Below are 19,977 nucleotides of genomic sequence, written 5' to 3'. Positions count from 1 at the left end.
TATTTTCTCTAGAGACAAGCATTCTTTTTTTTTTTTTTTTTTTTTTTGTAGAGACAAAAATTCTAGAGACAAGCATTCGCTTTGTTTAAAATGCAAAGATTTTGTCACCTGTCCAAATCAACTTTACAGATTCACCAGATGGGCCAAACAAGGGAAAGAAATAGGCATCTGCTTGGAAATAAACAAAGTGCAATGTGTCAGCTAATATATGGCGGCAACAGTCTCTTGGACTGTTGATACTACGTAGACATAAGTTTCGATAGGGGTGGGAGGTTAAGGGTTCAACCTCTTGTTTCCCGTCTTGCTACTTAATTGTGATTTTTTTTAACGAGAAAATTCTGTTGGTTCCCCCTCACTAGGTTAGAGTAAATTATATAAATATTATCGTTACAATAAAAAAAAGTATTAGCTAATATACGAAAAATTATACCAAATGTACGCTATGTTAAAGCTTCCATTTTGATGGCTATTTTCGATAAAAATTTTTTTAACTGATTTTCAAAAACATTTCCCAATTGAATTTTTTCAAAAAAAATTTTGGTTTCTTTAAATCATATTTACATGCACCCTTGTCCAAAAAAAAAAAATGCTATAGTGATGCTTTGTCTTCTAAAAAATGCCATCCACTCATATAAATGACCTTTGGATAGATGGGAACAAGTGAAAGTAGCACCACTTATCTAGATTAATCAGCTGACCTGAAGCCTCTTCATATGTCTTGAGAATTTTCATAATTTCCTTAGCCTGTTGGGTGCTGGCCTTACAAAATATGAGTGAGTCATCTGCAAAAAAGATATGCGTGATAATTTCCTTCAACCATTAAATGGTTGTTCACATCAGTCGCTCAGCTCAACCCAAAGTTCTTGTTTGTGGAAATGGAGAGTCTTAGTCCTAGCTTTTTATTCTTTTCACAACATCTCTAATTTTTTTCCATTTGGTCATTTTGGAAGCGTGTAAAGAATTAGCATCATTTTTTGGAGCCATCATTTATCTATTTGAAAAGGTGAAAAGAATTAGCATTTGTACATTTTAAATGATTTAGGCCTGATTTAAAATTACGACGGCTTATAAAGAAGTACTTCTGACACAAGTGCTTTTAAGTTATCAAAAATTGGATTAATTAAGTTTTGAAAAAATTAATTACTAAATACCTTGGAAGTACTTTTAATACTTAAAACTCCTTTTTTTTTAAAACATACACGGTAACTCCAAATGAGGCCTTAATCCACTTTTAATATGAACGGTGAGGTTGAAAATTGGAAACCATCAAATCAACAAAGTAGTGGAGGAAAATTATAACAGCAAGGAGATTTGCTTTTAAATATCCTTTATTTTGCTTTGAAGCAAGGTGATGATGCCGCAGAGGACTGATTTAGTGGCTACAATTAAGACTCAAAACTTGGATGTCTTGGATTCGAAACCAATATTTCCCTTCTTCACTTCTTAAATCTCATCATTATCTTGCTAAGAGCCAAGAAAAAAAAAAAGGCAATGACCAACATTTTAACACTCCCATACTTTTTTTTTATAATTTTTTTTTCAATAATCACCTAAAGATGAAATCAAAACTTGTTCTCTTTCTCTGTTTTTTTTTTTTTTTTTTTGGTAGGGGTATAGATTAGAAATCCTTTTCCTATAAAAATTTATTTGGACGTTTCTCCCTCTCATCACCAAAGGCTAAAATATTTTACATCACCTGAGCGTGTGAGCCCATGAGGAGATGGACCAGGACAGTTGGATTATGTGAAAAGGGACCAGTTGCTTTTGTTTTCCCATACTTATTGGCCCACAAATTAAATAGAGTTAAAGAGGGGGTTGTTTGACTGACTCGATGCATTAAACGTATGGTCCCAATAGCGTATTTGGATAGAAAATTATTTGGAATAATATTTTAAATAAACACTATAACATTTTTTTTTATATGATAAAAATGTGATTGGGAAGATAAAAAGATTATTAAAAAATATATAATATATCTGTGATGTAATCAAATATACCACGGTCCAAACAGACGTAGCTACATGTTTTTGAACAACATGAAGAATCATAACCAGTTGCAGGATTATGCGTAGAACATTGTGAACCAGTCCAGCAATGAGAAATTGTTGCAGTAAACTCTTGTCCTAACCTTTTCTTTTCCCCCGTTAGATCTGTTAGATCTATTCCATTTGTTACATTGAAAGGACAAACTATACTGTAAGCTAGACTCAACAACTAAGTAGCTAACTAGGTCGTGTCAAATTTCATCATCAAAATGAGACAAGGAATACAAGAGAAAATCTTTTACCTAAAAGGACATATATACACCGTCTATGGCTAAGGATTCTTTTTGATGGTAGGAACTTAGCTTTGCAACAAGGATAACTGAAAAAAGTTAGAAGCTTGATGGTAGGAATTTAGCTTATCAACTCACTTGAGACTGAGAGTTGTTATGCTGATTGAAGTATCTTTTGATTGCCTCTTCCTTCTCATCAATGAAGTCAAAGAAGTTGTGAAGGACCTTTGAACAATGTACGTTTGATGAGAGTGTGGTTGAAGAAGTAGGAGTTTCCATCTGCTTCTTCTGGTACCTTGCATATTGCCTAGCAACTCTGAATAGAAAGAGTAAAAGGGCTCCAAGGCTGAAAACACCGCATAGTATAAACAGTTCCAAAAAGCTTCTTAAATGCAGCTGATTAGGATCAGGGTTTTGTATTCTCTGTGCTGGACATTCTGGCTTACAGAACCATTTGTGATGGATCTCCTGGAGTTTCCCACTCTCTGCAAGCTTTAGGATTGCTGTTGACATGTCCACTGCAAGGGGAGAGTCCTTTTGAAAAGCCTGAATTGTAAGATAAGTAAGATAAACAAACAGAAGATGCCCACAGGAAAAGAAACGTAGCTTTTACAAGTTTGAGACAAAATGTTTAAATTATTCCAAGCTTATAACATGACTGAAGAACCAAGAAACTAGATGAGATGCCACATTTTTCCAGCGTTGTGTACTGTTCTGCATTTCTGCATAACAAATTTGCTATTCTTCGGCTTCAGATATAACTCTATCCAAATAAAATCAGATTTGCATGCAAGAAATCATAAAGTCGGCACTTACAAAGCCCCAACCACCCTTTGTAAATGGCTGTCCAACAATTATAAAATCAGTGCGCTTGGAAAGAAACAATTCAATGTACGGAAGCTCGTCCACTATAGCAGCTACCCCTCCAGATTTTGGCCCTTGCCTGAGGGCCTTCTCATATTCTTCTGGGGAGCCTAGAGACACAAGTCTTGATTTTCGTATGTTGAGATTGTCCTTTAAATAGCTATAAGCAAATGATCCGACTTGATAACCAATAGGCCAATCACTGGCAATCAAGCTGTCAATTCCCGTGATAGTAGATGATGAAAGCTGCTGGACTGTAAGGATTGATGTCAAGCTTGCTGTGTAGCTTGATGTAACAACCATCAAGAGGAACAGCCAGACCACCATCACCATTCGTGACAGCGGGCTTATTGTTTTTTCTTCTGAAATTAGAAAAAAATAAACTGTTACACAACATTTCTACGTGTACTTAGTTGTATTTGACAGAAAATGCAAGCAATTCCAAAGACACAGAGAAATGCTGAGAGAGAAGATCATATGTTTTAGGTTTTGTAAAAGAAATTGCAGATAGCATATGAGAGAGACTAGGATGTGAAAAGCCTTTCAGCAAAATAGCAACATGCCCTACACACTTTCTTCTCTAGTTTAAGGCTAGTTCAGAATCTCTATAGCCTATACAATGCTAGCTAAAAGAACATTTTACAAACCAAACACTAACTGATATGGATCCATGCAAGTATTAGTTTTACATATAACTTGTCAACACAACTACCGATGTACTGTACTTACGATTTGTCTTGAATAGAGTTGAGAAGCTAAACCTGCATCAACAAATTGATCAGAGTTAATTACTGTTCAGTAAACGAAAATTCAGTAAAACAATATCAAGAGTGAAATGGTGCCTGGAACTTACATGGTTCAGGTTTTGTCTGCTTAAGTAACAGAAGTTCAATATGGTCACATGAAAATTTGTGAAATCAAAAGTGCAAGTCTCAAGTGTGAAATGAGTGAATGAATACTGAAAAAGGGCTTACAGGAACATTGTTCTAAGCTGTTGTTTAGGAGGGCCACGAAATTCATCATTGACGCGGTGCTCAAGTATCCATATAACAACTGCTATTACAACAAAAGAGATTGCAATGACAGCCCAAAGTTTCAATGCAAAGGGTTTGACAAAGACCCAAGGAGTTGACTTTGAATTGTCAATAGGAACAACTATGACAAGCCCAGTAGCAGCAAAGGGCTGAGTGAAATCAGCATTCCTCGTTCTGTTTGTCACAATAGTAATATCCCCAATAGCTGCATCAAAAACCTGCAACATACCTTTAAAGAATGAACCAAGTATGCCCTTAAAGAGTGAGTAATAGATCCCCTCCACATTGGACATGTCAAATGAAGATGGAAACAAAAGATAAGCCACTGAAATGTCAGTGATATCAGTTAGGCTTTGGCAAAAATAACTTTCTACACATTGCAATTGTTTATGACAAATCTTCACTTTTAGCCAACTTTGGTGTTCTCTTTTGATATTTGTTCTCTGTAGCTATATTCATAATGGATTCATGCTTGACCAAATGTGTATGAAGTCTAGAAGAGTAAAGATTAAGAATTGTGTATCTAACAATATCAGAATCTTAGATAAATTAAATGAATGGCAAAGCATGTGTGATACTTACACCATCAGCCACCATTTTCACCAAAGCATCATAGTTTGGATTGGAAAGACCATTGCCAAAAGGCACAAATGTGGAAGGAACATCGTATGGAACTAGTTGTCGTGCCTCATCAAACAGGTTAATGCAATAACCTTGAACATTGTGGCTTTTGTTCAATTCAGTTACAAACTCTGTAAAACTGGCCCTCTTGGGAATTCCAATTCTGAGCGGTCTTCCGCCATTGGCAATCACCCATCCACGCGGCTTTTTAGTCATCCCACCAGGCCATGTAACATTGTCAATCTTTTGATCTGGATGGGAATAGCTGGTCTGATTTTCCTTGCGGAATTCAGGTGGCAAAAGAGAGAAACCAGTATGGTTTGACCAATAACTGACTATGCGGGTTACCATTCGCACAATGTTGACAACCTCATAACCAGTTAAGATAATGTTCCTATCTGCATTAAATCGAATCTGGCCAGTTAAGCCAGTGAGGTTTGTTTCTGACAAAATTTTGAGCAGAAGTTCTCCACCATTGAAAACTTTAAACTTCCCGAGCTGCATCCTATTTGTCTTTGCATCTTGTAATGTGCTGCTGGAAGAAAATGAAATGTTGATATGCTGTTTTAAAATTTTGTCGATTGCATGTGCAACTGCCCATACTGTGTCATATGCATAAAGTCCATACACATTCAATCCTGAATGTACTGCATCCCTTTGCTGTAGTTTCCTCCACCGAGACACAAAGGCTTTCTTCAGGGTGGTTGTAGGAGTATGAGGCCGAAACACAATTACACCTTCAAGCATGCTGAACAAATCTTGATTGTCTTTTGATAGTGAATCTAAAGTGGAAGAAAGCCAATCAGTTGCAAGCCAAACATATTCACTAGTCATCATGTTGAGCTGCTGTGCTATGTGGAAGAATCTCAACATTGGGTCAGGATTAATGTGCACAACATAAACACGAGGACCTAAATACTTGGAATTGTTAAGAACGTCAGTAATAAAATTCACATCAAATTGAGATGGTAAGGCTAGTTTATAAGAAATTACAGCCATCTTCTCTGTGAGCTTATCCCCTAAAACAGATATCCCATTTCTTCCATAATCATTGTCAATAAAGATGGCAATAACCTCTTTCCATCCATAAAAGTTGATAAAATCAGCCACAGCCTCCATTTGATAAGAGTCACTATGTGTACTTCGTAGAAAGTAAGGAAATTGTAAGGCTGATAAAGTTGGATCAGTGGCAGCATACGAGACAAGGGGCACATGAAGCCCATTAGCAATTTGAGAGATCATATGAGCTATCGGAGAAGACTGTGGGCCAATAATTGCAACTACTTCATTATCAAGTACCTGAAATGCTGACAGAAGCTATTGAATCAAGACAGCATAATCTATAATTAAGAACTCTGACCTGCATACTGAAGACCTAATATTGAAGAAGGAAAACAAACTATAAGCAAAAAGCAGAAGATTTTTTATCTTCAACTAACAAAGGATTAAATTGGTATGCTCCAGATCAAAACTTATTCATGTTCGACTTCAGATTCTTTCAACAATTTAAGATGATGGTATAGAACGCTTATTGAATAATGTTTTTGCCCCTTATAGCTAGAAGCCATACCTCATAACCTCAAGCTAGGCACACTGCAGTCAGGTGATGGAATACGAGATTGCGAAGTTTCATAAAAGATAACATGACTTTTGCTTTCTTAGTTAAGACGATTTCACTTCAAACAAGTCTAGGGATAGTAGACAATAAATATGTAGTAATAAGAGCAGAAAATGCCATCCCTCAAGTTTGTTCCATCTGTGATACTGAAAAATGGAAGGTTGTAGGAATGAGTGAGCTCCTCAGGATTACATACTGCCAGCAAAAGAGAAAGTATCACTCCCCTCTCACTCTTAACGCATGTAACCTTTTTTTTGTTCCCTCTTTAAGGATATTTCTCTTTCAAGTAAAAAATTGTCAGTTGTTGAAGTTTGGGGAGAAACAAGAATAACAATTTAAAGAATTGCAACATATGAAATGAGAAAGAAATTGAAAGAAAGGCATCAATTGATAAGCTAAAACCTTAATCTGGAAGAAAATACCAGTTGAAGTCAAGGGTGAGGATGATGTAACACTTGGACAATAATTAATTTGGTAATTGCCATCACACTAAGCATGCAGAGTCTGTACATAGTAGATTCTGGAAAGGAATCATAATTTTGTCAATTTAAGGTTATTAAAGGGAGAAGCAGTTAGATTCAAGAAATAATTAGATCTGAAGAATGTAAAAGATGCATGTAGAATATGGAGCATACTCTGGCTTCGCCACAAACTATAGAAAGAGCATCTCAACTGTGTAGAAGACCTTATATAATCCAAATGGAACTGAGATTCAATTATCCTATATACTTCTTTGTGCAACCTTCTGAGAGGGCGGGGACTCATAGCATCTTAAACAAGGACAAATTTGATATGTAAAGGGGGTTAAAAATTGCATAAACTGGCCAGATGTCCATTCATCGGTTCTTTACATTTCCTTTCTCTTTTCATATACTTGAATTAGATTAAGCCTACTCTAATCCATAGACTATAACAGTAAAAATCTTCACATAACAGTCTCGTAAATCAACCAATGTCCTTAGAAATAATTCAAAACTATCACTACAGAGTTCATAGTCAAGTAGTAGCCTCACATCTTTGAGCCATAGGAGATATACAATTCAGCACCAAGAAATAATTATTTCAAACACATACCAGACAGAATTAGATAAAAATGTATGTGGCAACAAAAATAGCAATTGAGACATGAGATAGGTACCTCTCATGGATCCTAAAAAGACGTTGCATTCTGCATCCTCCATAATCAACTTCAATTGGGTTCCATTCAGGATTCGAGGATCAGCATTGATATCCGAAACAGCAAGTTCCATGGCAGCCTTTGCAGCTCTGCCAATAACTGAATCGAAAGTAAAAACTGCACCTATTTTTACAACACTAGGCCTTTGACAGTCCACGGAATTGTCAAGTAGCACCAATAGCAGAAAGATTACTAGCATCAGCACTGTCAATTTCATGTTTGAAACAGCACAACAATAACACCAAAAAGAATAAAGGCTAACAGAAATAATTCTTAAAGTTTGCAATTGTTTGATTCTTTCTGCTAAATACTGCAAGAAATGAAAAGGGACTGCTTAAAATGTGAATTTGATGCAACCCTTTAACCATCTGCTATTATGGAGCAGAGAAAACCATCCACCTTGACCATCCTTGTCAAGCAGTCTGCATATTTGAAACTTGGCTTTTGCTACAGGTGAAGACTTGACCTGGCAAGTAAAGATCAAAAGGAAGAAAAAGAGAATTCAAAATGGGATTTGTCTGTACAATGCAGAAGTTGGAAACATGTCTTGAATGACAGAGAAATGGGAATCTGCTTTAAATCGTGGAGAAAACTTTGGTAAGCGTGGAACAAAGAATCCCATTAAAGGAGAGGACTTTAAGGAGTTAGGCTACAATTCATGAAAGGGATGGAAGCTGATATATTTAGTACAAGAACAATGTCCACATGCATGATTTAATGCATTCTTAAACTTAGCTAAATGAAAAGTCTTTTCCCAGAGAAGTTTTTTTTTTTTGAGGAATTTTCCCAGAGAAGTTACTAGCATGATATTTGTAGCCTTGGTCTAAGTAAAAGAAAATAAGATAAGGGGCAAAGTTGACATTTAATTGTTCATAGTCTAGAGTATTTTGTTTTTTTTCTAAAGGCTACAAACCTTTGCACTTTTTTTTTTTAATTTTGTTTATGAAATGTTATTATAAAACAGAAGAATAAACTTATAAGCTCCAGTTTCCAAACTTTGAACATCAATCTTTTTGGCTACTTTATGTTTCATAGGTACTTTGAAAGGATACTGCGTTTAACAAGACAAAATAAGCAAGTCTTTAATATTTTTTTCCTTTACATAATCCAAAAATCAAAACTGAACTTTTCCTTGGAAATGACATGAACATCTTAGTAGAAATATAGAATGCGCTACATTTTTGTTATTTTATGCTGTAGAACGCATCATATATTTGTAATATTTCAATAAACTCGAGACATAATTTAAAACTACGAAAAATATGGAGATTTAACGGTATTTTGATTAAAGAAAATGTGTATCTTATATATCATGTGACGAGAAATAAATGGATAAATAGCAGGCTTAAAGAATCGTTATGAACCCTAATTGCAGGAAATAAATGTATGGATTACCTTTTCTTTTTATATGATTACAGTTAATCCACAATTAATATGTAAGATCAATGTATGAATTACTAGTTTACTACCTCATAGCATCATAATGAAAGCCCTTCATTTACAACGTAAGAATAACAAATGTCTCTTTTGTGTCAATTAATAGAGACAAAACTTAAAACCACGGTGGATGTCTCGACATTGATGTACAATATAGAGTCTAAGACCATATGTGTTACTTGAATAGTGAATTATTCCTTCAAAAAAAAATAGTGAATTATTTATCAAAATTTATTTGTTTGTATTATCAATATATTTTTTATCTTACATACATCACATCAAAAAAATATTACAGTATATTTTTCAAAAAATTATCCTAAATAATCTATTATCCAAACAGGACTTATTTCTTGGCAAATTATTAAGGCGGGCAAATGGGTCCTTGTAAGTTGATAATGAAATGAAAGACAACCCACTAGGGAGTACAATTTCCAAAAGTGGTTGTGAAAGATCTTTTGTTCTTTTTCTAGAAATACACAAGAAGCAAAATTTTCTTTTTGATTTGACACCATTTTGGATGAGATTATCTTTTCCCCATCATTCGCCCCACGATTGTATTGTAGAATAGCCTGAATTAAATTCAAATACTCAAACTGTAGAATACAGTCTAGACTCTTGTATACTACACACACACATATATTAGTATTACATCACATAATTATATTATTTCAAAATATTTTTTTTGTCAAATTTAGATCGTCAACATCATAATACAATGTTCGTCTTATTTCATTTGGTTTGGACAATAGTTTTTAGAACACATAATTTAAAAGTCATAAATGTAAAAATTTTCAAACTTTTCTGAATTATGTGGTTAATTTATAGCTTAAAATTCAGAGAAACAAATACTAAGACCATTATGTTTTGTCAAATTTATTTTATTTTCATAATATCATTACATTTATTAAATCACAAAGGTTGTAATGTATTATATACACAACAACAATGTTAAGTTGAAACAACACATATGCACAAGCCAAACGTGAAGCAGTAAACAACATAGATAATTAGTAGTAAAGTAAAGATTTAAATTGTCAGGGTAAAACACCAGAAAATTCCCTGTGATTTGTTAAATATTCAATTTCACTCTCTTTGGTTTAAAAAACTACACTATAGCTTTTTATGGTTTCAACTAAATTGAAAATTGGACGAAAAACGTCAAATCTAGCGGTTGAGCATAAATTGTCAATATTGCCGCGATATAAATGAACTCCTTGTGTAACATGTCATAATATCAAAAAGGCTAATCCAAATTAAGTTGGAAATTTCCTTTTTTTTTTTACCGATCACCAATTATAACTTTAAGAGCGAATCCCAATCCCATGTTGATGAATCCCATGTTGATGAGGATTGGACGACTAAACCAAATTAAGTTGGAAATTTCTTTTTTTTTTCATTTATCGGTCACCGAACATAACTTTAAGAAGAGAGAGTTAAGTTAGATGATAAGGTAAAAGGGATTGTAAATAGAGATTTAGGATATAAGACTTGTCACTTAAAAAAAGGCATAAATCTAGAAAGAGACAAATTATAAATCTAGAACGGGACAAATTATTTACATTTATTCGCTATAGTATCCCCCCCCCCCCCCCCCATAATCCCCTTCCAAGAAAAAGTCGTTATTATACTTCTTGACATTTTGAATATGTGTAGTTGTTATTCTTCTGAACTAGTATTTGTTTTCCAAGGAACATCTCACTTAAATAATTTGGGCAACTACCATTCTTTTGGCTTATATTTGCTGATTTTAATAGTAGATTGTTTCTTTTAGCCCCGAGTACTAGAACTTTTTCTCTTCGCTTGTTTTTCTTTTCTTTGTCCATGACTAATCAATTCTCTGATTTTGCATAAGGTTGACTTGACTTTTTGTGGACCCTAATGCTTGACTTTGATTTTTATAGACACTAGTGCTTTGACTTCAACCCCTTGTTGCTCATCTGTAGCATTAGCAGTAATATTTGGTGGTTGGATCTTAGGCCACAATATTGGAATTCCTGGTTGCTTTTCATACTTGGTTAATTTTTTTTCTCATTTTTTTAATGTAAGTGAAAAGTTTTAAATTCGAAACATTCCACTTGCACTCATTTAACTGTATCAGTCAATTCATCCTCTTCTTATTTTTTTCCCCTTTTTAATTACTTGAACTAGAGAATAATATGTTACATGTAATCTAGAATAACACTTCTATACTTAAGCACCTTCAGTTTATGCTCAAGGGCTTGATTTTTTTTTTTTTTTGGTCAAAACTTGGATAGTGCATGTGCTCTTGATGGAAGGTAGGACAAGGAAGCAAAAGGTATAAAAATTTATATTATTATTTTAAAAAGTATTCATAAGTTGGTTTTTCATTGAATGAAATTCCACAGTAAATTGCCCTTTTTTTTATGTAGTTATTGATCTTATTAGTCATGATTTTTTTTATTTTCAAAATTGAGTGCTCATTTTTGTATCTTTTTCGTTACTTTTGACATTTTTTATTTGCTTTGCTAATGGATTTTCTATTGTTTTCCTTTCTTAAAATTACTATAAGCGAAGGATTGTTTATGGAATCAGGGCATATTATGATAAATAAGGAAAAAAAAAAGGTTTTTTTTTTCAGGATAAATTGTATATTGAAGACTAGTTACTTGTTCTATTGGATTCTATGGCATAAACCCCCCCAAGGTATTCAACTTTTGTGGCTGTCGGATTCTATGCCTTAAACCCCCCAAGGATTTCGACTTTAAGCTGTTAAGTCTTTGTGTTCATTGCAGGGTATTTCTCAATAACGCATGGTGGTTCACTAAGTACGTTCATTTTACCAAGAGATTTAGCTCAGTGATACTAAAGTCATCTCCAAAACTATGAGGTCAAGTTCGAGTTTCAATAGAGCCAATGTTAATAACAATACTAATAATAATAATTAAAAAAAAATCGTATCACAACAAAAAAAACCCACATGGACCACCACAACGACAACATATTTTAATATAGAATGCACGAGTTTTTTTAATTTAATTTTCTTCAAATTATTTTGTTTAAGATAATTGGCCTTTCGGAGTCCACCAAGTTATTTTACAATCTAGTGAGTTTGTTTTTAACTTATAAAATTATACGTGAAAAATTATACCCTAAGCAACATATAATTTATACGATCAGATACAAACTAGATGATGGTTTGTCTCTTTAATTTTAGAAATTTCTATGCTTATATATATATATTACTTAAACATGTCGTCATTTTCAGTCAATTTTTGTAGGTGAACTCAAAATTTAATTTGGTAGAATCAATTTCGTGTTTGAAAGTTTACAAGCACGAGTTAATTGATAATCAAATTCTATAGGTTCGAATTGGTACAGTATTAAACGCTTGAAAATTTATTCCTCTTCTAGGAATGGGGGAGGAGCCCAGCTAGGACATTTTGTTTGGGTTATACGGGTCCTAAACTGGGCTAGTTTTATCAACTTTTTTTCTGTACCCTAATAAGGATGGGCCTAACTAAGACAGACGTTTGCCCATCCAAGCAAGAAAAAACCAGTCAAGTTACAAGTGTGCTGCAATCTACTTTCCAAGTAGGCCTAAACATAATATAGAAAAAATTACACCCCAAAAAAAAAAGAGTAGACTGCCTACAAAATCAGTAAAAGTTCCAAAAATATGGACTCCATACATATATATATGGATAAATTTTATATACTAATAATGTATACATTATTACTATTAGATCCTTGACGCATATTCAAAAGTTGAATTTCAAATTTAAATTTTGCATAGTTATCATTTATCCAAAACTAACAGTGTATACACTGTCAGTGTAGGAAATATTAATCTTACATATGTATATGTATGTGTGTATGTATGTATATATGTATGTATGTGTATTCACCCAACCAGCAATTTTCATCCATAAGTTCTCATTTAGATGCTTGTGTATTGCACATTGATCCAATTATTTGAAATAAGAATGCGTATAAGCTGTCTCCATGAAAATGTCCTGGAAATGACATTGCTTGACAAATCCCTTTTACAATTTTGTGACATGCACAAAAAGCGAATGTGACTTGTTAAATCTATTACAAATGGCTTGCTTTTCAGGAGCATTCATCAGCTCTGCAGTACCATTTAACAAGTTGAATAGATTTTGATGAAAAAGTTGCAAGATCAATCAGAAAGCTTTGAGAAACTGAGCCTTCTGAGCTGATCAGTAATAGGAGAAGACCATCCTTTCTCAGAATTCCCACATTTTAGATCCACAATTTCGACTATTCGAGTTTTTCGCCTCTCTTGACAGCCTCTGGCTGGAGTTCTTTCCAGAGAAATGTCTTCTGATTCCAACATAGGAATGGATTGAGCAGATGGACTTTGATGAAGAACTTTCTTTCGACTGCTTATTCCTGATGATATTCTTTTATCACTGCTTAAATTGCTGCTTTTGCAACCAGTACTAGTGCTGTTTCTCTGATCAGATTTAGTCTTCTTGACTTGTACTGATCTTTTTCTTTTCTCACAACAGTAGACTGAAACTGGCACAGTAGCATTGGTAGGTCTTCTTTTAGAAGACACGGAATCCAACTCTTGCATCATGAGAACTCTTACTTTGCCAATGCTTCCAACACCAAATGTTGGCTCTTCACATTCCTTATTAAGCCTCCTAGTTTGAGCCATTTCCTTCATAGCTGCAGATTTCTTGCTTTGAAGCAAAAGCTTCAGGCGAACTCCAGATGGGATTGATCTCAATGTTCTGAAAAAGAGCAGAGTTACTAATATAAGAGAAAGATGCAGTTTGATTAATGAAACAGTTATCAGCAGATTGTTGATTAGAAACTTCATATCAGAAACTGGGAATCAAATTACCTAAAGAGGATTGACAAAACTCAGGACATATAAGAACATCAAATAGCAAGAAATTGTATCTGTCTAAAGCACATGGTCTAAGTTGATCAAACAATTCTTCAGAAATATAAGAAAAAGAAGTTAATAAAACAAGAGAAGGATGCAACTTGAGTATGTACCAGGAGGATGGAGAATCCAAAAGCTGGTGGGTTCACTGTGGTGCAGAGGAATGGCTTGGAAAAGGGCATTAAAAAGCAATTCTTGGACCTTTCTAAATCCCAAAATTATTAGAGGACAAAATGGGAGAAAATTTTGGAATCATTACGTTTGGCTTTTGACAACCTTAAAATATTTGTTGCAGGCAATCAAGGCAACGTTTATTAGGGGACCGACAAGTCCGGTGAACACTTGGTCAAAACCAATTCCTATTGTATTAAATCTACTTATAATTGGATGAGTTTCAAGAAGAGAAATGATAATCATATTTTCACTTTAAAGTACTCCTCTGGCACTCCACTTTTCTTCACATATAAAAAGTTAGGTTGGAATGACACGAGAATACTCGGAGTGCAAATATTTTTTTTTTTTTTTTTTAGCAAAAGAGGGATAGGATTTAAAAAACCAGAGGGACATTTAATTTTTGAGTTTTCAATTTTATTCACTAAACAAGGTCTTCTCCACTGGAGTGCAAATATCACTTGCTTTTGAGAGAATAAAAGATGAAAAAGTGTGTGCTTGGAGAACTTATTTTCAAAAAGGTTATATGTTCAGCTTTTTTTTTTTAAGAGTGCTCGAAATTAATTATAATTAGCAATATACACTTTGGATAAAGCCATTACAAATGTTTATGAAATTACTTATCATAAATATTTTCTTCATGAATTAGCCTATACAAGAGTTTTCACTTTGTTAGCTTTTTGTGGATATTATTTTACTTGATTGTAGACTGTCGAACAAAGACCTTTGTAGGCATGAATTAATTAAGGTTCAATCTGATGAAATTTTCGCCACGAATGGTTGAGCCGACTAATTAGTGTTAATCCATTAATTCTTGAACAGCGACAAATACCAGCTCAGGAATATGGCGTAATGAGCTGGAGAGTGGGCGCAGGGCAGTTGACTAGTACCTTATAGATGGGGCCATATCTCAGATGCTAACTTTGGTTAATTCTTAGGTTGCATTAATCTAATTCATGAACCCATGTGAAAGTGAGCAAGGAATTGTTGTTAATATTTTGCATTAATCTAATTCATTTAAAGAGAAAATGATTAGAACCTTTCCCTTAAAATTTGTGACCTTGTCCTACATAAGGGGAGTCAATTGTAATAACTCAAATTACGTACATTTCTCTTGTGATAATTATGTTAACTTTGAGTGCTTAGGGATGCTCATGAAAGTACACACAAAAATCACTAGGGACTGTCCGATGGTTAGAGAAGGATTATTAGAGTCTTTCTTATTATTAAATTCAAGATTCAAATCCTAGAAAGGGTATAAGAAGGGGTGGGAGGGTTAAAAAAAAAAGAGTACATATGAATTTTGGATGATAAAATATCTCATGATGAAGTAAATTGAAGAATTGAAGTTATTTATTTTGATCCAGTGTATCGTTTTAGGATGATAAACTGATCACAAGTATTTTAAGGTCTACATAAACACCCCCCCCCCCCCCAAAAAAAAAAAAAAAAACACCAGCATGAGCCTTCTTTAGTGTTAAAAAATGGGTCATTTTAAGGTTAATAATTTTTACCTCTATTTTATTGTGCACACAAAAATGAAAAATAAAAATTAAATAAAAAGGACCTTAAGTTTGTTGCTTCCCTTTCTTTCCATCACATTCAAAATAATAACTTTCTCCAACTTTCCCCCAACTGATGCATCCGTTGTCTTAAGTTTTTTTTTTTTACACGACTTTTTAAAGTAGGCCTTTTTTTTTCAAAAATGTTTTTCTAGTAGGAAAAGGGTGGGATTTATCATTTAAGAAACAAGAGGGGTAGAGAAATTAGAATCCAGAACCTCTATGTTTTAGGATTTTAATTTTGGCCATTAGACCAAAGTCTCATTGACGAAAGATATTATATTTGTTTTTTTTTTCTAATAGTAGAAGAACTTGAATTCAGAACTTCCTACGTACAATCTTTTCTTCCTTAATTACCACCCAATCTAACCCTGCCAATAAAATTATCTTAAGTAAGTCACACAAAAAGGTGTGCCAAAATAACACAATATATGTAATACAAAGTTCGCTTTGTTATCCAATTTTGTTCTCGACGTAGCATTTCAATTGGATGGATGCGATTATGTTGATATTGTCACATATTATGCCAAAATTTAGGTAGGGACCTATTAGAGTTCATATTGCTACGACGTCCGGTAAGGCTTTTTGTTTCTTGAATTAGACGCTGCTCTTATTCTTTAGTGCTTTGTCCCACCTTTTCTGTTTTACTTAAGAAAAAAATGAATAATGTGGCTCGCCACAAATGAATAGTTGGCCTTTTGGCTTTTTTTAAAAAAAAATTTTTGCAATAGGGGAAGAGTAGGATTTAAGAAATAGGGAGAGAGTAGGAAGATCAAAACCTAAAATCTCTATGTTTTGGAGTTTCAATTTTAACCATTGGACCAAGACCTTTTTGACATAAACTAAGCTCCTTTGGTTCTATGGATGCTTGAAATAATTTGTCTTTTCCATATTATTTTGTATTTGCGCCAATAGCCTCTTGGGCTGTTGGTTAAAGCCTTGGTGTTATAGGTAGGAGGCAAGGATTGGCTGCCACTTTCTAGTAACTGCCTCCTACGGGGTTCTCGGTCCGTTAGGCTCCCCATCCTCCTAAATTAGATTAAAATAGGTTATATTAATGCTATCGTTGCGACAAAAAAATATTATTATATATTTACAGTTGGTAAAAAAAATCCTTTATTTGAGGAACAATTTAATCCATCCACATGATGTTCTTACTCTTCAATTTTCTGCTTAGGTTTATCATGTATTTTTGGTCCGAATGCTACATGGAAATACATAATTTAGAATAGGGAACGAGAAGTATAAATTATGGGTTCTAACCCCCTCTGCACCCTCCTCATTTCTTAAATCTCACCCTTTTTCGTTAAAATTTTTTTAAAAAAATTATAAATTATGATTAGTTTGGTACAATGGTCCTTCAAAATCTGGCAGATTTTGATCATTGCTACTAAACTTCGCTCAGCAAGGTGGTTTACTCAAATACGGCCCATTGAATTGTCATGAGTTAGATTTCCAATTGGATTTTATAAGGAAATGACTCTGCTAGGTTTATTGAAACCCAACGGCAAAGCCCAATACGTCACTGCTCATTCTTGAAACACATGTAGATCCATGTTTCTTCCAAACTTTTGGAGCCTTACACTTTCTGAAAAAAAAAAAAATTTTTGGGTATAAATCACAGTTATCCGATTCGTTTTACAGTCGCAATTAATTCTATTTGAATTAGGTCGGGTCCGTTGCGGGGATAAACTCTCCAACATTTTTTTTTTCATTTCTCATGGGTTTAAAACTCGAGACCTCATGGTTAAAGGACGCAAGCCAGTGTTTTGAAAATTAGATCAGATTGGCGAGTTCAACCTATTGAATTGCAAACCCAACCATGCCTCCAGTCCGATTCAATGAATAATCCAAATAATTAATTGAACTAATCAAACTCGATAAAAAATCAGTTGAATCGGTAAAAATTGGAAGGCTCAACTGGTTTTTATTAAATTTTTATTTTATAAAATAAATATTTTAGTTTTATTCAAAATTTTTAATGCTAAAATAAATACAAAAATTATAAACCTTTGAATCGGAGTTAAATCGGTTGAGGCGATCAAATGCAAAGTGGTAGGTTTTTCGGTTCACTCTACGATTTGAATTTAAAAACATTGATGCAAGCCCTTCCACTGCTATACCATTAAGCAGCTCGGTACTTGACATTTGCTCATCCTTCTTAGTATTTGATGTTCATAATTTGTTCTCAGCTCAGATTATATTATAAAGACATTAAATAGTGATTGTGAAACCTTTAATTTGACTCTCGAGTCATTTTCCTTCCCATTTTTCCTTGTAAACCTTAGACTCTCTTTTAAATATATATTTTTTAAAAATTTATAGTGAAATCACCCTCTCTTCTCCTTCAAAAAAAAAGGAAAAAAACTAGTATATTTTTATAGTTTACAAGGCTGAAGAATCATACATATTGAATTTTATTTTTGACTTAATCGTTCAAACCATTTGACGAAGATATTAAAATATATCACTTCCTTTGTCTAAAATTGTTTGTCAAATTTTGAAATTTCAACCTTTTAAGAATAGTAACTTGATAGTGATATTAGTGAATTTGTTTTCAAAATTGCTCTCTAAAATTTAAAATTTGAATTTAGTATAAAATATAAATAAAGATGAGAATAACATTGAAAAAAAAATCAAAAGTAAGTTTGACTTTGGTTGGATGACCAATATTTTGAAACATTCTAAAATAAAAAATATTACACTTTCAATGAAACCAAGAGAATACTACTTATATTACTCTATGTTTTTGGAAAGTATAATCGTAATACCTTGCCAGTCGACTTAATGCATCGAACTAGCAAGCTGATATCCTTCACCTCGCCTAGGCCAAGTTTAATTCCTAAGGTTTGCCTTTGCCCACTCCTTTGAGGGCCCGAACGGTGAAAAAATTGCTAGGTTTTGTCTTGATATCATTTGCAGCCCCTAATTTTGGGAGCGGTACAATTATAATAGTTAAGTTTTTTTTTTTTGGGTAGATTCTGATTGGAGATACTACAAGACTCTTATAAATTGCAATCATGGTGATATATTAATTCTAAGCACTGATATCCATATTCCTTAAACTCGTAATATTGAGGATACTCGAGCAATTAACAGTGTATATTGAAGTTGCATACAATAAATACAAATTCTATTGATATCAAAAACTTTCGACGAGATTGAAATACAAGAATTCCCACATTCTCAAGACGTATACTGTTCTTCCACTAGACTGCAGAAGATTAATGCCACATATGGGAAAAAAAAGGACAAAATTTCAACTCCAAATAAAGACAGACACTAACCCGCAAGGCCTATAAAATTAGAGACAAATGAAATTGTAGCTATTACTTAAACTGCCAAAAGGTGGAAAAGTTTTGAACTTTCTATCTTTGTTTAACTCCAGACATACTCATTAGAGACCTTTTCACGGACCACTTCTTGAGGCAAATTCCTCCCTTCATGGAATTCCTCCTTGTCGACAATGTTCGACTGCCTCACAGCCTCTAGTGTACCGATTAACTGGATGGTTCGGACGGCATTTTTCATCGAAATTGCCGCCCATTCTGCGGGAACATCTAACTCCATCAGGGATAAGATCAGAATAATTGATGAACCTTCGTCCATTTCCGGTTGCAAGACTTGCCGAAAACATAAGTGAGACCAGAAAGAACACAAACATTATTCTCAATGTAGCCATTTTTTCCCAAAAACCAGAAGAAAGCTTGGCTTGCAATGTATCAAAAATGCCAAGCCCTCTTGGTATTTTGGGAGTATGACTAATGGAACGTGTAAAGGTAAATTATCTTGTTTCGGTTCTTCAAGTATATATATGAATATATATGCATGTATGCATAAGAAGACGGTTAGAGTAATCTCAGGTTGTGACACTTTGCGATAACTTGGGCCGACCATTCATCTTGATGTTCCAAATTTAGAAGTTAAATATGAGGTTGGTATCAGAAAATGAAAGCAACCAAACAGTGCACCGAGTTTAAGGTTATATTCAAGTGGATCTGAGTCTTCTGATAAGGGAGATCCTCTCTTTCTTCATCAAATTAATATTGTTAATGTAGTTACATAGAAACGTTTATTGGAAATATGCTATTACAATGATAGGTTCAGAACATCTTCTTTGATTGAAATGACTACTCTGCAGAGTAAAAAAGTTGCATAGTTCTGGCTGCATTGGTGCCAAAGAATTTAGTACGATATCCCACAGGAATTGACAATGTAGTGTAAAATTACCAATTAACGTAAATAGTACGATAAAACATTTTTAAAATTTTAAGCAAGTGAATTTTTGAGTTGATGCAAAATGCAAATTGGGAATTTCAATCCGATCGGTTTGCTTCCT

General features: G+C 33.8%; 2 protein-coding genes across 4 annotated transcripts; both read right to left on the bottom strand.

Annotated features, from left to right (window-relative positions):
- Positions 1-1,953: 1,953 nt before the first annotated feature.
- On the bottom strand, positions 1,954-8,204 carry LOC113772374 (glutamate receptor 3.7-like). Its single transcript, XM_027316968.1, has 6 exons — positions 7,551-8,204; positions 4,756-6,101; positions 4,114-4,391; positions 3,869-3,900; positions 3,092-3,501; positions 1,954-2,821 (listed from the first exon to the last, which is right to left on the bottom strand). The coding sequence occupies exons 1-6, from the start codon at positions 7,804-7,806 to the stop codon at positions 2,405-2,407; spliced, it is 2,739 nt and encodes a 912-aa protein (XP_027172769.1). The 5' UTR covers positions 7,807-8,204; the 3' UTR covers positions 1,954-2,404.
- Positions 8,205-12,893: 4,689 nt separating this feature from the next.
- On the bottom strand, positions 12,894-14,117 carry LOC113770934. Of its 3 annotated transcripts, none has more exons than XM_027315563.1 (2): positions 14,019-14,117; positions 12,894-13,747 (listed from the first exon to the last, which is right to left on the bottom strand). In XM_027315563.1, the coding sequence occupies exon 2, from the start codon at positions 13,678-13,680 to the stop codon at positions 13,168-13,170; it is 513 nt and encodes a 170-aa protein (XP_027171364.1). In that variant the 5' UTR covers positions 13,681-13,747; positions 14,019-14,117; the 3' UTR covers positions 12,894-13,167. The 3 variants fall into 3 exon arrangements, with proteins under 3 accessions (XP_027171364.1, XP_027171365.1, XP_027171363.1); XM_027315564.1 differs by lacking the exon at positions 14,019-14,117 and adding an exon at positions 13,861-14,012; XM_027315562.1 differs by lacking the exon at positions 14,019-14,117 and having other exon boundaries at positions 12,894-14,012.
- Between the last annotated feature and the right edge of the window lie 5,860 nt (positions 14,118-19,977).

This window comes from Coffea eugenioides, chromosome 5 (assembly GCF_003713205.1).
Source record: "Coffea eugenioides isolate CCC68of chromosome 5, Ceug_1.0, whole genome shotgun sequence".
Classification (NCBI taxonomy): Eukaryota; Viridiplantae; Streptophyta; class Magnoliopsida; order Gentianales; family Rubiaceae; genus Coffea; species Coffea eugenioides.
This window is presented reverse-complemented; position numbering and strand designations above follow the sequence as displayed.